Genomic DNA, 20,000 nt, shown 5'->3' with positions numbered 1-20,000 from the left:
CCGAAATAAATTATTCAAGCGCCACAAGCGAAATCCTACATCTACTTCTTGGGATGACTATAAGCGGCAACGTAACAAAGTTACGTCGCTAAAACGCAATGCTGTGAAAAGGTTCTGCTGTGACACCTCCTTTAGTGCTAAACATCCGGGCGAATTTCGGAGGAAAATGAAGCCCCTTTTGCCAACTAGTTCAGGTAAAAACATACAAGGCGTCATCCTCGTTGAGGACAGTGGCGTTGTTTCCGACCCTGGGCGTGTGGCCGAAGTCTTTAGTGATTACTTTGCCAATATTATCCAGCTAGGGCATAGATCTGACACTGACTACACTGACCATCCGAGTATAAGGGCAATAAGCAATGTTCGTTTCTCAAGCGAGTTTAATTACTCCCCAGTCAGTACTTCATATATCTGTAACATTTTAGATCACCTTAATCCGAGAAAGGCATTTGGGGTAGACGGCATTTCACCACGAATCTTGCGTTTGGGATCCCCAGTACTTGCCGAAAAGGTGACTAATTCTGTATCCTGAATCGTTCATTGCCGTCTGAATGGAAGCAAGCGCGCCTTACTCCTGTCTTTAAACGGGGAGTTGACACAGACAAAGCAAACTACCGCCCTGTCTCAATATTAACTTCGCTATCTAAAGTGTTTGAGAAAGTCATTTACGACCAAACTTGGAATGCATTTCATAACGTTTTGTCTTCAAACTTATCTGGATTTATGAAAACTCACTCTTGCTGCACTGCATTGCTAAAAATGACGGAAGATTGGAGGAGCAGTATTGATAACAAGGAAGCTGTAGCGGCGGTCGCTGTGGACTTGAGCAAAGCGTTTGACGCCATAGACCATAGCCTTCTGCTCGCGAAGTTGAAGGCCTATGGCTTTTCTACACGTGCCTTGGAACTGATGTCCACCTACCTGCTAGGTCGTCAACAATGTGTCAGATTAGATGGCGTATGCTCTGACTTCAAAACAGTTAAATCTGGCGTTCCTCAAGGTTCACTATTGGGTCCGTTGTTGTTCAACATATTCATTAATGATTTGAATTTTTGTGTTCCTAATGTCTCATTGCGGCTGTACGCTGACTACACGACTGCCTACCTGTCAGATGTATCTCCCACCATTCTAGAATTTTCCTTCAACAAGGATCTCCAGGCTCTTTCGTCGTGGTTTGAGTCCAACTATTTAACAGTGAACTGTGCTAAGACTCAAGCATTATCCGTCGGACCCTGTGCCTATCATTATTCTTTATTTCTTAATAATGCTCAAATAGAATTTCTCCGATCTATTAAGATTCTTGGAGTAACTTTAGACAAGGACTTATCCTATAAAGAACACATATCAGATCAACTAAAGAAAGCCTATGCCAAGGCTTCTGCTCTGAGAAGAATAAGGCGTTTTCTTCCTCATGATGCAATGATAAAACTTTATAAAGCATTTATATTACCTCATCTCGAATACTGTGGTCCTTTGTTTGTAGGCATAGGTACGGGTCAACGCAACCGTCTCGAAGATGGCAACTGTTATATTTTGAGAACATTAATCGGGCACAACAAGTCAATGTAATACGACGAACTGCTCACTGCGGCTAGCATGACATCTTTATATTGTAGGCGCTTACATCAGGCGTTAATACTTCTTTTTAAATGTCTAAATGGTACGGGTCCTACATATATTGCTAGCCTTTTAAATACAGGCATACACCGTATAGGCTAAGAGGCGAGGGCTTGAATTTGGAATTACCTAAATTTAATTGTAAATTTAAGAAAAATTCTGTCACTTATTCATTAAATAAGTTATGGAACAGTTTGCCTTCTCATGTGCGTCTTTCAAGTGATTCTAGTGACTTCAGAAGTAAATTGCTGGATTGCAGTTTTTTAGAACGTGTCTTATAGTGTACAATCGTAGCTTTTAACTGCTTTTAGAACGAGTTTTAGAGTTTTCCAAGTCACGTTTTTAGTATGTGGCTTTTCGTTGTTTTTAGAATTGAATTGTATTATATGGCTGTAATTATTATAGATTTTATTTATACACGTTCGTATTTTGAACGAGTTTTATAGCTCTTTGACGTAACGTGTTAAAGTAAATGATTGATTGATTGATTGATTGAACTCCGTTGATAAAACCAAATTTTTGTATACTACTTCCCCACCGACGCAGCACCACGGTTTCTTTAGAAACTACCCCTTCATTCATTATCTGTTAAACACTTCTGTCAGAAGTTTGCATCAGATTAAAAGCAACAACGAACAATGCCACACTCATGTTCAATTAATGCTGGCCTGTTGGGTAACCTGCGATAAGAAAGTGCTAGTCCGAAACACTAGCCCTGGGATATTGGACAGCCCTTTTGTCACCCCCTGTCAAAACATCAGGGAACAAAGACTTTTCAAGAAAAAGTCACAGGAAATGCCAAATCCTTCATTTTATCAGACAAAGTCAACAGTGAGAGGATGAATATTAAGTTTGAAAACAGACTTTGGGAAAGTCTAGTTTTGCAGCAGCAGCAACTCGTTCTATCATTCTTTAAGACGTGTGTCTCTTAGAGCTCCATTGTTCAGAGCTTCCGTAAACAATGTTGAATTTACCTTTCAAGATTAATTTGTCCAACTTGACTGATTCCCTGATTGTGGCAGCAGCACCCATTCCACCGTTTTTTTTTTTTTGGGGGGGGGGGGGATTTTTGTTTCTTCTGAATATACTGTATTCCAAAGGACATACCACTACTACAAATGTTTTGGAATAGGTGGAAGTGACTTGGTGCATTTCTTCTAAAACTCTTAAGATCAAAATTATTGATATCAAAAAACTCTACTGCCATATCCTATGGAAAGTACAGCTAACGCGTCTTCTTTTAGACAAACAAGTCTACCTATTCATTCTCTTGAAGCAACAGCAGCTATTCATTTGTCTTCTCGGCATGCGTAATTTGATCAGTTATCAGACAATTTTACTGGAAGTATGATTTCTAATTCCAATCTGTGCGACATTCAAGATCTCTGTTGTTTTTCAGAGTAAGGTCCAGATTCTGGAATACAGACAGAGGACTCAAAATTATAGGCTCACTATCGGACATATTTTTGCAACCTCTCTAAAGAAAAGAATGCCTGATTGTACGTTAGCCACTAAAGGTATCAAATAAAAAAAACTAATTAGTATATTAGAGTGGTTTTCAAATGAGTGTCGTAAAACCAAAACCAAAGTAATTACTTTGGCCAATCAAAAAGGACGGGAGACAATCTAGTAAACCAATCAAAACTCGAAGTAATTACACGTAGCCGACTCAAAGCGCGGGAAAATGTGCACGCGCGAGCCACAATTGGTTTTGGTTTCACTTCTGATTGGTTGAAAAAGTGGCGCGAGAACTTTGAACCAATCACTGAGTGAAGTAATTATAAACCAAAGCAATTCGCTAATTACTTTCGACACTCAATTGAAAACCGCTCTATCATCAGCCAATATTATTATCCAACTGAATCTACCCCATTTTGACTTCAAGGTTTTCCAGGGAAGCAGGGATGGCAGAGTGGTGAGAGCACTTGCCTCCCACCAATGTGTCCTGGATACGTTGAGTTTGTTGGTTCTCCACTCTGCTTCAAGAGGTTTTTCTCTGGGTACTCCTGTTTCCCTTTTCCACAAAAACTAATCTACGATTGGATGCTACAGTAATAATTTTTTGATTTGATTTCTGTACAGACTTGTCCCCGATTAGTTCCTTAAGGCTGCATACAATAATATTGCATTCAGCACTTTATAAATAAACTACCCATACGAACCATGTGAGCGTTAGCCCAACTAATGGAAATGGGCCCACACAAGGACAGAGAAAAACTCTGACCAGGGTGGGAATTGAACCCACGACCTTTGGGTTAGATCAGCACTGCTCTACCGACTGAGCTACAAGGTCAGACGGGAGCAGGCCATGGGAATTTAAGATGTCAATGTCACTGCAATGAATATGTACAAGTACACGAACGGGTTACGTTTTTAAAACGTTGGCCGTGTAGCACTTATATTTCAACAGACTTAACTATTATAGGGTGATGTGAAGGGCTAGTTCAGAGAAGGTTTGAGTTTTTCTCTGTTCTTGTTTGGGTCCATTTCCATTAGTAGGGCTAACGTCCAAATGGTTCATATGGGTAGAAAACTAGCACTTCACATCACCCTATAATAGTTATGCCTGTTTAAATATAAGTGCTACACGGCCAACGTTTGCAAAAACGTAACCCTTCCTTGTACTTTATAAATAAAGTTCACTATTATTGTAACCCATATCATTCAAGTCCAGTTTCTCTCACCTACAGTTGTTGAAAGGTAATAGATCCTTCTTGGGGTCTTTGACATAATATCAAATGAATGACAAAATCCAATATAGAGAGCTACATGTACAAACAAAAAAATGCAAATCACGCCACAATTTAAATTTTTAAAAAGGGTTATTTACATGCAAAATAGTTGATGCAAAGTTTCATTTAATTTATTAGATAATAATATGCAATGTGATACCAAGACAAGATTCTTGGTGAAGGAGACAAACAGCCTGAGATTTTACCACCATAGGAGCACTTCTAGCTGATCCAGCCAGACCAATCATGTTAGTAGTGATGGACCACTACTCTGGAAATGCAAACTGTAACTAGGTTCTTTAATATCCTGCAGAGTTCATGACCAAGTGAACGAGATCAGGCCCAGTTGGTAAGGGTTAAATTTTATTCTTGTCTAAAAGGACTAGTCACCAGCTGCCCTTAATGCTGTACAAAATTTCTGAGACAGATGTTATCAACGAAAATATACATCCAAGAAACTGGATATCAAGGAATTCTTAGAAAGATCGGACCGTCCAATTTTTAAAGAAGGCTCATCATACAAATCACTCGCCTCTGCAAACTATACTGCCAGAATATAAATCTATGCAATATTCATATTTTATTCATCCTACGATCGTCACTGAGAGAGGTTTAAATTGTCTTTTATTAATTGTTTGATATTTCAATATAGGTTTTAATGGAACATGTAATAGATGGATATAAAACATAGAGCTTTTAAAACGTTTTTACAGTACTGCTATTAGTTTGCAACTTAAGATATTATTTTTACCTTTGGATTATTAATAAATACATATAAAAAATACATTTATAAATAAATAAATAAAGGTTTCCAGACATCATTCCAAGAGCAGCACTTTCCCCTCAACTGTTTTAAGGAGGCTTGAAAGGGTTTTACTCAAGCAACAGTGGGTTTCTAATGGTAAAGACTATAACACTGTCGACATTGACTGGTTATGTGTCACCTTATAAAGCACAATGCCCTGCCATGGAATGCCATGATCAAGAACACAACTGACATTGTGAGATAAATGATACATGTAACATAATATTTTTGCACTAAACCAAGACTATCAAACATAATATCTTAATACTGTTATCAGGCTTTTTTTTAGTGTTTATATTGTGCTGAAATATTGTACAACTTATTCAGCGACCTGGTATTTTTTTTCAAGTAAAAATTTCACAAATCCCATTAAATTCTCTTACTAATAGGTAATACCTGATATGAGAAAAACTCTCTTGTAGAACTTGATTTATTTATGAAAATGCTGTTGGATGACAAGTTCATTCTAATTTTTGAATACAATAAGGAAGGTAAAAAAAAATTCAAAACACTTTGATGGGTACATATGAAATAAATACCTAGCTTTCTCTGTACACTGTACTTACCAGGTACTAAAATGTCTCCAAATCCAAGTAAGGAGTAGGGTCTGAGACACACAGACAAAGTCGATTTCTTGAGTCTCGGCACTTTAAGAACCATTGGTATCTGCTCCTTACTTCCTCCTCCTTTAAAAGACAAAGTCAAATGAAAAACAAAACAATACTGGTAGAGAAATTAACATTAACTGTAAGTTTTGAAAGTCAAAGCAGAAAACGTGATAATAAAATTATACCAATTAAGAAAGAAAAAAAAATCAATTATGACGAACTGGTGATCACAAAGATTTAGGTTGTTACTGTTCTTTTTCCTTTGGAGATAGAGTATTATTATTATTAATACATACTTTGAAATCCAAACCTATCAATCAAATCTTTACCCTTACCAGTGGCCACTTCCACCATCACACTTTTCCCAGCAGAGAACAAAGGAGTGATGAACACAAAGAAGATGTCATAAATAAGGAGCAGCAACAGCAGAATGGTGCACACTTTCAGGTTAGGTAGTCTGATGTTTTTAATTAGACTAATACAGAATGAGATCCCAAGGATATCTTGAAGTACCCAAGCATAGCTTGAAAGAAGAGAATGCAAATTAAATCTGATCAGTTTTATTATTGAGAAAAGGCTTCATTTGATCAGTAATATTAAACTCATAATTATGACAAGAAATCAATGTTATTTCCCAGCTTGGATTTGCTCTGACAAACTTATGCTAATGATGACAAAACCAAATTTATAGTAATGGCATCACATCGTTCATTTAAAAAGCTTGCTGTTAATACTATCAGGGTAGCGGATTGTGATGTCACCAAAGTGGCCATTGTGTGGAATCTGGAAGCATGGTTCAATCACCAGTTTAGCATGGCCATACACATCATTAAAACATGCAGTGCCACCTTTTATCACTTAAACAACATTAGGCACATCAGGAAAGATCTATTAATGGATGCAGCTGTGACTCTTCACTCTTTTGTTAATAGCTGAATAGACTTCTGTAACAGTTTATTATGTGGTCTGCCTTAGTTCCAACTGGACAAGTTACAGAGAGTTCAAACACGGCTGCCATGTCAGGCAGTTATGCAGTAAGTCAGTCAGTCAGTCAGTCAGTCAGTCAGTCAGTCAGTCAGTCAGTCAGTCAGTCAGTCAGTCAGTCAGTCAGTCAGTCAGTCAGTCAGTCAGTCAGTCAGTCAGTCAGTAAGTAAGTAAGTAAGTAAGTAAGTAAGTAAGTATTAAGTAAGTAAGTAAGTAAGTAAGTAAGAGGTTTCATAATTAATTTTACCCTCAGATTTTTAGACTAGCTAGTAGCTAATATCCGCGCATTGAACAGAACAACTTTAAGAATTCCAACTGGCCAATGCGAACCAGTTGGCTATTAGCAAGCACAGCCAGGAAATTAAACCATGACTACCTGGAAATAAATTCCACAAGTGGTCAGAACATGTCTTGCACTTGGGATCTCTGGATCTAAAAGCAAGTGCCCTAACCACTGGGCCCATACTGCCTCCTGCAGGGCAAATTTAAACATGATACATTGAGCAATTTCCTTGCTAGGGAATGGAAAAAAAAATTCCTGACGAAGTGTGCATTAATTAAAGTTTATTAATACACTTGAATGGCAAATTTGAATTTGAAAAACTCAAGTTTACAAAAAGTTAATTAACTACTATTTACAATAAAATTATTATTAAATGAGTAAAAACTACATACAATAAGATATCTATTTACAATCAATTATGCGTTGTGTTCGTTAATTATAACTTGTTGTCACTAACTAAGGGGATACATCCCAAGATTTCACTGCATAGGGAATAAAACTATCCTGAAATCGTTTGGTGCGGCACTTTACAAGAGGAAATGTTCTCGGGTTTCTTAGTGAATATGGATGCTCAACTAGGGAAGGCAGGAGGTCGTGAAACTTATGTTGTTGAACCACGGACTTGTAAAACCGGCGGCACAGTTCAACTCTTCTCTCGTGAAGGTAAACTAAAAAATACTAAAATTGCAGTCAGGGATGGACATCAGAATATAAAATTTGTGCTTGACACTGATTCTTGTTAATTTTAGAAACAACATTGATAAAACTTCAAAGACGTTTCGACCAAACAACTTTGGCCTTCATCGGTTTTTAGAAAAAAAAAGCCAACTGAGTGATGGCTTTCTAAAGGTTCACATTTCTGCGCGTGCTACGCCGTGTGATTACGCGAGGGATGTGTAAACATCCGGGATGTCAATGTGTTGTTGTCTCTCTACGAATACCAGGCCTCGAGAAAAAGTCTCTCGTGAAAATTACGAAGCTTGTCTACAATTGTCGCATGATAGAAGTCTATGCTATGGACAAATTGGTTCGGGTGTTGCACAACTTTGGAATTGTTGTCTCCAACCCGAACCGCCCTTTCATGTTCTTTTAACCTTGTTTCCAAGGCTCTGTCAGTCTGTCCATAGTACAAGAAGTTGCCATCAACGCAGCCGACCTTGCAAACAACACCTCTGCACTGCAAGGCAGGTTTGTCCTTTGGTCTCGGGAGAAAGCCGTCACTAAGTTGGCTTTTGTTTTTAAAGTGATGAAGGCCAAAGTTGTTTGGTCCAAACGTCTTTGAAGTTTTATTAAGTGAACTGTGTCAAGCACAAATTTTATATTCTGAAGAGTGCATTACTCACGCGTGGGAAAATAGAAAGAGTTATACAACTACTTGTTTACAGAAGTGCTACTCATTGGCTTAACTTTAATATTTTCCCCGTCACCCAAGGAAAAGTGCTGCCGTTAGTAGCACTGCGCAGATCTAATCTTGTGGGAGGAATAAGTGTTGGATTTTTCCAAACTTTGTTACTACTCTAGCAAAATAGTTTTCCAATCTCAGTTACTTTTCCTAAAAGCAAGTACTGTTGGAGTACAATGGTGACCTTGTGCCATTCAGTCAATCTCTATCAAAGAGTGGAAGGATTACGTTTTTGCAAACGTTGGCCGTGAAGCACTTATATTTGAACAGACTTAACCGATTAGAGTGTAATGTAAAGTGCTAAGCTTCTACCCCATATGAACCAAAAACATGCTCATTGCCGTGACTTTTACATCTTCAGTTCCCACGGCCTGCTCTCGTCTGACCTTGTAGCCCAGTTGGTAGAGCAGTTATCTAACCCGAAGGTCGTGGGTTCAATTCCCACCCTGGTCAGAGTTTTTCTCTGTCCTTCTGTGGGCCCATTTCCATCAGTACAGCTAACACTCACATAGTTCATATGGGGTAGAAACTTAGCACTTCACATTACACTCTAATCAGTTAAGTCTATCAAAGAGAGGCATGTTGGAGCTGCCATTGATTGGTGAGCATTTTCTAGGCATGGAATATGCGCATTTTGACGAGTGTGTTTACAACTCTCTGGCTGATTTCTGCATAATTTTGTGAAGCCACTTTTTCATACTTGTGTCCTCTGTGAGAAATTTGACTGTGCACTTGGGATAAGATTTGAAACAGTTCCAGTTTTCAAACTACTTTCTTGTTGCTTCCTGTGAAGAGTGTGCTGTTGCAGTAAGCCCAATTCTTTTGAGTTATCATCTGATGTTCCCATTTTGTTAATTGTTTCAGCTTAGATCAATCCTCATTTTCTGAAAAGCCGATCGCGAGTTGCTTCTGTGTTTTTTTCTTTCAAGAAATGTTTGACCTTGCTGTAAAAACCATCTTCTAAATAAATATATTTGCAAGTCTTTTCAATTCCTCTAAGTCCTTGTAGCAATTTCATTTATGCTACATCACATTGCTTTTTGACCCTTTTTGGCATGACTCCACCATTTTTTCACTGCTAGATTTGCCACATGTGGCTCTGGTGTCCAAAAATGAATAACTCAAAGTTTGGACCGAGAGTGGCCTGGGGTGAATAATAAAATATAATTTTAATTACAAGTCAAGTCAAGTGGATAAGAGAGTTCAAGTTCCAGTTTGGGTGAGTAAAAGAAAAGAGACTCCCAAAAAAAACTAAGCCCCTGTTTTTTAACTACACTTCAAAAAAGAAAATTCTCTTTTTTTAGAGGAGCTATGTGCGCCTTTGCTGCATGTGCGCGGAGCATCATAGTTAACAAAATATGGTAACCCATCGATGCAAGAAATTTTGGTTTCATAGCCATGACGTCATCAATTGTACATACGTCCACCCCTCCATGTATGCCAATGTGACCAGTATCATGCTAGTTTACAGGATACATCTTTGATACTCAACATCTATGTTATGATCAATTGACACCTGTCAAAACAAGGTATCTGCTGACTAGTATCACATGACCATAACATGGGCTCAAGCTTACAGCTCACCGAGGTCAGCTGAAGTAGACGGCTGACCAGGTACTCATTTTCAATTGCATTGCAGGCTCAACCCAGATTAACTCACCTACCGGTACATGTAAATGTAAACAAGGCTTCATTTTTCATGCGCTTTCTGTAGCTCGATGAGGCTACATGGCTGTACTACCTCAACTATAGTTCTTACACAGTCAACACTTCTCGTGTTCAGGTGGAACATATGACATATCATGATAGCTGTGGTCCACACTGGTGGCTACGAAGTTATTCAAATCAAGCATTGGAGGGATATAAACTTAAAGCTGAGTGTTTAGTTTTCACTTGTTTAGAGCTGCTTTTTTCTCTGTATTGCAATTTTTGGCATATCTTTAGAAGCTCTGATAAGTCAGACTAGAACAGAAATGAAAGGAGAGCGAAAGAGAATGACAACAACAAAACAGAATACAAGTAATACGCATACTTGGTGGAAGAATTTACTCCACAAATTCTTTCCTTTGGCACTAATCTTATTTTTACGGATGCGTTATTTAAAGTGGATGCGTATTTTTAAAAAGTACTTTAATCAGTTTTTCCTTTGTTCAGGATTAAAACTCGAATTTTAAATAACAATAATCTGTACTCTTGGACATGAGAAAAAGTCGCTTTGTTTGTTTGTTTTGCTCTAAAATGTGAGGGAACAAGTGCGTTTTTCAATGTGCCTCGACAGTGACAAGAAAATTAAATTTTGCCATTATATGTATATACACCTAATCCCAATGAGTTCTCGTAAAATTAGGGGGAAATTTCACTAACTTGTGTTTTCAGAAGTTTGTTTAAGGCACCTAAAGGTAATTTAGTGAACATTGGAACAGATCTTGTTTGAAGTTTGTCCTTTCTTTGTTGCATTGCCATATTTCACAGATTCTTGTTCCAAGCCAAGCTGGCACGTTTCAAAGAAATACAGTAAACACCCACATACAAGAACCTGGATTTTTCCAAGTTAGGCTAAATAAGTTCTTATAAAAATGGTATTTACAGTAGTTTTAGGCCATCTACATGTAGGTTTTAGGCCATCTACTTGTAGATTCTTACATATGGTATGACTGATTTCCTCTGGTGAGGATGCTGATACCTTTATATTTCAATCATAACTGTGAAAACAAGATCTGTGCAGTTTAAAATTTGTTCCACACACTTGAAATTTCAAGTCATTTTCTAAAATAAGTACCGGTTTAATTTTTTAGGCTAAACTGGCTCTTATGTAAGGGGGGTCTAAAATAAAATTTTTAGTTTAACTGGTTCTTGAATTCTAGGTTCTTATATGTGGGTGTTTACTGTACATCAAAATGTGAATGATCTCGTTTTGGGAGATAAAGTGGAATAAAGTACATCAGTAAAACTCTTTTTGATCTTGAACTGACAAGTTTTTTGATGGTTTCTAATTTTAGCGTGATTCCTATTCGCTGCCTATTGACAGTTGACTCTGAAACTGTTTTTTTCCTTTTCCATTCGCTTGCTGAGGGTGTGCTTGTTGTCTTTTAAAACTCATGCGGTTCAAGAAAAATTAATTGCCAAACTGGTGAATTCCAAAGTAAATTTCACTCAAAAAACCGATATCGCACTTACCGCTTCGTGATTCATATCAGTTTTTAGCGTGAAATTTACCATCGACTTCCCTACTTAGGCAATAAATTTTTCTGTAGAAGAAAGCAAAGAAAATGATTTAATTAGGCAGAAACACCAAAACACGGACAATTTGAAACCTTTTGTTTTCACTAACCCTACAGGCAGGGAGCTCCGCTTTTAGGCTTGGCTAAATCTATATATTAGACAGACTGTTGATAAAAATAAACCAGTTTAAAAAATTTAAACTGGTTTAAAAAGATTAAGCCAGGGGATAAAATTGAACTACAACACATACAACGTTCCAGAAAATATTTATGGCAGTGTGCAAGTTACATGGAAGCATTTGTAGAACACGCAATTGTTTACCTACTTCTTGGGAAAAAATTTTGCTTCCTCTTCAAGCATTGGGTGTGCAGACAACAAATAGAGGACATTTAAAACAAATGTTCCCTTTTTGGCAGGGGCCTTTACATTTTATGGGAACTGATCCTCAGTCTAACTAAGCTCTTCCTTCACAACCAACATTAAGTCCCAATTAATTTTGATCTTCGTTTATTCCACAAGTAGCTTCTTTTGAGGATGACACCTTAAGTTCTTGCTTCCCAAAAATAATTCAACAAATGAATGGAACTGCTGTTTTTTACTTCTTGATTGAAACAGATTTTCTTGATACACGCTCACATTTCCTACCAGCCAATCAAGACGTGTCTGAGAACACATGACCAATCAAAATTGGTGTGGTATCACAGCCGCGTTTACATACTCTCATCTACACACAGCTACTGACCAATGTGAGTGTGCATTCTATCCTAATTATTAAGTAAGTTATAGATTGAATACTAACCTCTTATTCCTCTCAACACCCCACCAGACTGACATGGCTATGCTAAATGCAATCAGCAAAATGATCCTAATCTGAGGTCGATTTTTTAAAAATGGAATCCGGTTCACTGGAACTTCACAGTCTCCTACGACAAGAAAAACCAAAGTGAAAGGGTTTTAATGCTAGCCCAAAAGACCCACTTTCTACTAGTACATACTGTGTAGGACTTTTGGAATAAAAACAAATTATACTTTTTAGAAATTATTAGAACTTTCACTGATAATAGAATCAGGTAATTTTATTCTAGATCTGGTAAAGAATTAGACTAGAGTCACCAAAACTGTAAACATAAAGAAAAATTAGTGTACTGGTAAGTAACAGCAATTTGTGGTACCATGTGAAACATCAATTATTGCTCAACAAGATACAGTCATTTTTGTGACGTAAAAAGTTACCACGGCAACAGTAAAGCCTTGCAAAAACATCCCATATTTTGGCTTCACTTGCTCATATCTGAAAAACGAACTGGTTGACCCCAATTTTTATTGCACAAAAGTGATGAGCAAGCAAAGATAAAACTCTCTGCAAAGTTTAAAAAAATTCTGTGGAGCGGATTCAAACCTACCTTAAAATTAATTTTCCATTATTTAAGGTAGCTTTGACTAAACTTTGCAAAAGTTTCATTCTGGCATGCTGATTACATTTCAGAAATAAAAATGGGGGTCACCAAGTTCGTTTTTGAGATAATTATGAGCAACTAAAGCCAAAATATGGAGTGTTTTTGCAGGGCTTTCCTGTTGCCACCGTAACTTTTCACGTCACAAAAGTGACCGGATCTTTTTCAGAAATAATTGGTGTTTGATACATGTATGGTACCATAACATTGCTGTTAAGGGATGAAGTGTTGTAATATCAATCCTTCTAATGAGAACGTTGCTTTCAAGTGTTGAAAGTGATTTGAGGCAAATATTAACACCCAAGCATTCATTATTTTAATCAGCAAAAGTATTTTATATATTTCAAGGCAGTTAATGCTTGATTATGTGTCCTAATCACATGCATATTAAAGACTTATATGATTGCTTCCATGAGCTTGTTTAAATTGTAGCAGCAGAAAGAAATGACAGCATGGACTGCTGCCACTTCATGAATTCATGGAACTGAAGATGCTTAACTGATTCGATGACTACAAAAAACGTATTGCACAAGACTTCTTAATATCATGTAATGTGCGCTGGAGTGTGACCTTTCGTGATGATGTTTTTCAACTACTTGTGGCTTTTAGAGTGGTAAAATCACAGCGTAATGTATAAATGAACTATTCGGCGGGCTTTTTCAATGTTTTTTTTAGCTTTTCAATAATAACTAACCATTTACTAGGGTGAATTGTCAGTTCTTTTTCATTCGACTCCATAAGCACATAAATGCAGAAATACAGCCAGTGATTTGCAAGAGGGCACCCGCCCGAGCTCCGGCGTGAGCCGGGTCTTACTGAAAGCACTGCAAGAGCAACTTAAACACCTGTATTAATGATGCAAGAGCCCCATGACAATAAATATACAGTGTACATGTGATCGCAACAATAACTTTGTTATGAGTATAAAAATATACATACCAAGAGGAAGCCAAAGGACAATGGGTCTCATGCATTCATAGAAGCCATTACATGCTGCCACGCAAAACAGTACAATCACAACATACACCAGGTAATTATAGAAGTAAAATAACAGCAGCAGAGTGCCACAGATGAGAATCACAAATATCACAACCATCAGTGGAGTCACTTCAAGAGAAGCATCATCATTTTCTTGGCTTGTGTCATGCGGGGAGTTTGCACTTGCTGCAGAACCTCGGAGAGTACCCCTTCTACAAAGCAAAAATTTAAAAAAATCATGTAAAATAATGATTTTGTACACACATTCATACAATGTACATGTTGTAGTTCAATTTTTGACCTGTGGTTTACTTTTGCTTGAACCAGTACAGAATTTTTGAACCAGTCCAATTTTCTTTATAACACCACCCATTTCAACATCTTTCTGTAAACAAGTAGAATTCTTTATGGAGTATGTATGAAAGAAATAGCTAACTTAATGGGGACATTTTTTCAGTGAGTTATTAACGGTATTGTTTGACACTTCTGTTCACAAGACTGGATGGAAACTGATTCTTTCCCAGAATGTTGGTAAGCTCCTTAATGTTGTTGTGGAAGCCGATCCAGGTGCTATTGATTTTAAAAGTCCTGTCCACTACCATTCGTATGAACCCTAATTTGTAGGGGAGAGGTGCAAAACTGAGAAAGTTGGTGAGAAGGCTGGTGGTAAGTACTCTTGCAAAAAACAGATGTAACAAGAGTTGGAGGATTGCTATTGTCCAAGAGGACATCTATGAACGGTAGTTTGTGGTTGACTTCCGTCTCCATGGTGAATCTAGGGTGTTTGTTTATCATTTATATAATGGAAAAATTCCAAAGCATCCTTTTCGTTGTTGAATAAGCAGGTGTCATTCACATATCTGCAGTAGAAATAAATTGCAGGACCATCGTATTGCTGGAGTCAAATTAAAACAAAATTGGCCAAATTGGCCATCATGAAAGAATTAATTTTGGCTCCAACAATACACTTACACATAGGTTGGGAAAACCCCTCATTAAAATCATCACAAATAGATGAGCATGGGAACTGGTGCCTAAAAGGTTAGAAGGGAGCAGAAGCCATGAGCCAAAGGGGACGTATCCAAGGGAACCCTGGAAGCAGGAACCACCCCCACACGAAGCCGCTAACTGGCACCGTCACACTGAGTTATCAGTGGAAACAACTTACCTGACCCATACTTACCTAGAGATCACCAAGGAAGCGGGAGGGACGGGAAGGGGCAAGAATCTGCAAAGATTTGCTAACAGAGAGCAATTATTGATCCGCAAAGATCAACAAGCAACAATGCATGAAAAAGGCAACATGACACAAAGACCCTGCAAATCTCCAAATGGCCACCCCGCAGGTCACGTACCATAAAGGGTGAAACCGCTGACTGCATTAGTTCGAGTCTAACAGCCTAAATTATATTTAGCCATTTTTAAACAAGCAAGTTAATCATGTCAACCCTAATCACTAAAATTTGTTGGTCTTTGATAGCACCAGAGACAACAAGTCTATGCACCCATTTTAAAATGGTTAGCTTTCACTCACTAACTTTGTGACTTGCATGTTGACTTGCATAGCTCACCCTGATGGCTCAAATGAGTTGCAGCCACAGCTCGCACATTATTCTCACTCTAATGTTTTTCAGAGCGGTTTTTTGTCTCTCACATAGCAGAACCCCTTTTTGTAACAAAACAAAACAGTGATATTTTCTATTTTAATAAGTCATTTGACAATATAACTTGTTTATTACAAAATTTAGTAATATCTGTCTCTTAGATTTAAATGTTCAATTAACAAGAGCAGTATAAAACTACCGGAAAGTAACCACATTAAAATATAACATTACAATGTTATTATTATTTTGTACTGTTATGGTATTTGAAAACTGCATAGTTGAATTTGCGCGGTAAAAATAATTGTTATTATATTAATAAACTTCAAGTTATCTTGAAATTAAATTACTCATTTCACAAAATGGCCTTTTTAAAAGCTGATGTAAGGGTCAAACAAAAAATGAAAATCAAAAAATGAAATCAAATTTTTTTAAAAACAAATTTGCTATCACCATCACAAGGGCTTTGCAGCGGTCCCCCATCCAAGTACTAACCCTATTTGAAGGGGCTTAACTTTAGCTGACACTTGGACTAGCATCCACAAATCGTGATCTTTGTGTTAAATTGACCATTTTACAGTTGTTTGCTTAGTGACCTAGCCTATGAATGGCTGCGAGGCTGCCGGTGACCTTGTATTGATACAGACCTCACTTCTTTTCTCATGTAAATTGTGTTGTTGTAATTCTAATTAGTTTAAATACATTATCATTTCAAAAGCAGGTTTGTATCAAAGCAGGGTCACGGGTAACCTCGCTTCCATTCTTAGGCCAGGTACAACATTAAAATGGTCAATTTGCACATAGACGCCAACAAGATAATGGAACATATCAAGACCAACACCCAGCGAGTCTTTAATACCACCAAAGACAGACATGAGAAGAAATTTGATAAACTTCTGCGCGAGAAACAGGCTACATCACCAATTGATATCCCGTAACTGGGTTGTTAATTTATCTTCTGGGTCCCTTGACGATGCTGAGATAGCCCTGCTAAAGAAAGCAATGAACTTCGCCGTAACTCCTGCGTACATCCCTGCCACAGAGATTATCGCCAAGGTCGAATCAGCCACCAGACAACTCGACACTGAACAAGCAGAGACTGTCAGGAGAGCTGTTAACAATATCCTTCAACAGGCAGAACCACCAGAGCCCAACATCACGAAGGAAATGCAAGACGCCCTTAAACACTTAAAACAGGACGAGTCCATCATGGTGCTCCCAGCGGACAAAGGGGGTGTCAGCGTAGTCATAGGTACCAACACCTATCATACTAAGATGTCTACCCTTATCGGGAACAGACCGTACCAGCTGCTCAACAACGATCACTTTGTATCAGACTGTCTGTCTGACCCAGAAGTTGTCCGAAAAGCTACTAACCTTGAGGAGAAGCGAACATCTATCAGAGGCCGTTTACAACAAAATCAGACCTCGACACAAACAGCCGCCTAGAATCTACAGTTTACCAAAGATTCACAAGGCCGATGTACCCCTAAGACCTATTGTGTCAGGCATTAACACCTGCTTACTTAGCTAACATCTTATCTCCTTTAACAGGTAACTCGGGTTTCACGGTGACTAATTCAGCTCACTTTGTATCCACCATTAGCAGCGAGACTATCCTAAACAACGAAATCATGGTGTCTTTCAACGTAGAGTCGCTGTTTACCAACATTCCTATCGACGCTACAGAAACTAGAGGACGACCCCAGCCTTGCTGACCCCCATTTTCCAAAGTTTACCTTTAGTTGAAGTTCGCTGTAACTGGTAACTGTTTGCGCATCCCACGGATACGCCCTTATAGGCGTCTTGCTAGAAATTATCATGAAAAATTAGCATGATCTGCTTGTGTGGTCAAGTGGATAAGAGAGTGGGCAACAGATCCAGAGGTAGGGAGTTCAAGTTCAAGTTTGGGTGAGTAAGAAGAAAAGTCTTGAGATTAGTGTGAAAAGTCTGTGAGGGGTATTGCAGAGGGAATGGGTATAAAAAATATTCAAGAAGGGGGTTAGCTACCTGGAAGGTAAAGGGGGACAGATCAGTGAAATAAGAGTGGGGTAGCATAGAGGTAATGGGGAAGATCAAGGAGAGGTAGGAGAAGTAGAACGCAAGAAAAGAATATCACATTCTTATTGAGATCCCCAAAAAAACCAAGCCCCTGTTTGTTAACTACACCCCCAAAAAAGAGGAAAATCCCTATTTTAGACAGTTGATAAAAATAAACCAGTTTAAAAAATTCTGGACTGGTTTAAGAAGAAATTAAAAAACAGGTCAAAATTGAACTACAACATACACACATGTATGTGTTACAGGTAAATTTGAAATTCAGGTTGAAATGATTTCAATCTAGGTAAATTTAATTTTAACCTGGGTTGAAATTGAAAGTATGAAAAATGAACAAAAATTTCATAAATTGTTCGCAAGTACGTGTATCTTGGTAAGTAAATCGGTGATGGAAGGAAGGGAATATGGTTAACGTACGTTTTTCATGAGTCAGTCTGTAATAACGCCTTTGGTTGTTATTAAGTCTAAGCAATGATTTTAAATGGTTAGCATTAAGGTTGGGGTTAGGCATACTGTGCCTGATAACCAATTCTGCTTTTCTTTTTTAAGGCTTTTTGAAGGCCATTGTTCAATGATGAATCTCCTTTAGAGGGCAGGGGGAAACAATATTAAATTATCTTCTAAGGAATAAAAGAACCGAAACGTACGTGATTTATTGTTGATTTTTAATTTGCTTAGTTATTTGCTCTATCGTTTAATTTGCTTATATGGAATTCGTAATGATCAAAAGCAAGTAAAAACAAAACTTTAAAAAGTCAGGGAAAAGGGTTTTGTAATCTATTGATCAGAAGCCATTTTGTAGGCTCTTGTAAGTGTTATTTCTTTTGAATTTTAATTCTTTTTTTAAATTTTGCTGAGTCTGTTTGTAGTGATAAATCCAAATTTTGTGATTATTTTGACAAAGCCCCCTCCAAGTTATACAATTTTGACAAGTAGCACATTTGGAAAAAGGGGCGTTTCCATTTCCGTTTTATTAATTTTCAGCGCTGGATAATCCTGAAGTTTGAACTTCTTTTTTTTCTTCTTCCCTTTCTGGTGTATGATAACTGCAAAAGGTAGACTGCTGGCTCCCTACAAATAGCGCTGATAAGCAGTATTTAAGTCTAAGAACCCATTTCAAATAGTGCCTATAAACAGTATTTAAGTCTCAGGACCCATTTTTGAGCGGTTAGCTTTCAATAACTGTGAGTTAGAGTTAGTCTGCAAGTGTCAGACACTGCTCTCCTTCAATGTCAGGTTCATCCACTTTTTCAAATTATTAACCATTCCCCTGCTCTGTTTTTGATGTAGCTGTGACTTGTCCACTCATTTGTGGCTTTTTTATTTCTTTTCTCCCTGAGATTCCAAAAACCACTACATGCAGCATTTTGGCAATTGTTCTGTGAATGGTTATGTTTTTTTTACCAGCGGTTTCTCCAAGATGACGACACCAGTGGTTCGAAGACAAGGTTAGGGTTAGGGTTAGTTCTATTTTCCCATGCCACCATCTTTTTTTCACAGTGGGAACGCTGTGTTTGCGGCAAAAATCGGTTTGTTGTATCATGACTAGCAATGATGCCTTGTTCCTGGTGTATTTTGTATAGCGACGTAAATAAACTCAATTAGCACAATATTTGACTATTTGTCCTTCAGAATCAAGATCCCAGCTCTTTCAAACAATTTTTGCTTCCGTTGCACTGGAGAATCAGAGCGATTTCATTCTTCTTCAGATAAATTTTGCCACCCTTTAACTTGTTCACGAAGTTCCATTGGTGGCCTTTTAGCTTTGTGGATGAGCTCAAATTTTTCTAAGTCTTATTTTATGTCATTTACGCATGTGCGAAATGGTGTTTGTCGCGAAGGCTTGGAAATAGCTGAAACTCATTGGTAGAAAAAACATTTAGACGACTTCAGTTGCTGATGGCTTAGCGGTTCACACGAAGGAGAAGAAATCTCGGATGTCCAGTGGTGCGAGGGTTCGAATCCTTGGTGCGGTATGGAATGTTGGTCGTAAGTAAGGGCCGTAAGGGGGAAGGTAAGAGAGAGATAGTCAGTGGAGGAAGGACGGAAGGTAAGGAAAAGGTGGAGAAAGCTGTTTTCTTTTTTATCCCCCCCCCCCCCCTAAAAATCCAGGCCCCATTTTTTTTAATTACATCCCCAAAAAAGGAGAAAACCCTTTTTTAGACAGTTCATAATAACCTAGGTTGAAAAAAATCAACCTAGGTTGAAATTAAATGAACCTGAATTTTATTTCAACCTGTAACATATGCATGAATTCAT

General features: G+C 37.9%; 1 protein-coding gene and 1 pseudogene across 2 annotated transcripts in view; one reads left to right on the top strand and one right to left on the bottom strand.

Moving 5' to 3' along the window:
* LOC138008296 (signal peptide peptidase-like 2B) overlaps nt 1-20,000 on the bottom strand; it is a 39,171-nt gene that overhangs the window by 10,612 nt on the left and 8,559 nt on the right. For both annotated transcript variants that reach the window (XM_068855589.1, XM_068855588.1), the window contains exons 6-10: nt 14,044-14,294; nt 12,450-12,573; nt 6,095-6,282; nt 5,718-5,837; nt 4,299-4,379 (exon numbers count right to left, since the gene is read on the bottom strand). In XM_068855589.1, coding sequence (XP_068711690.1) covers nt 4,299-4,379; nt 5,718-5,837; nt 6,095-6,282; nt 12,450-12,573; nt 14,044-14,294 — 764 coding nt within the window. The remainder of the gene's footprint in view (nt 1-4,298; nt 4,380-5,717; nt 5,838-6,094; nt 6,283-12,449; nt 12,574-14,043; nt 14,295-20,000) is intronic.
* LOC138008297 (uncharacterized) lies at nt 16,419-17,688 on the top strand (annotated as a pseudogene).

The sequence above is a fragment of the Montipora foliosa genome, chromosome 6 (assembly GCF_036669935.1).
Source record: "Montipora foliosa isolate CH-2021 chromosome 6, ASM3666993v2, whole genome shotgun sequence".
Classification (NCBI taxonomy): domain Eukaryota; kingdom Metazoa; phylum Cnidaria; class Anthozoa; order Scleractinia; family Acroporidae; genus Montipora; species Montipora foliosa.
Note: the sequence above shows the minus strand (reverse complement) of the source record. Positions and strands in the feature narration are given on the sequence as shown.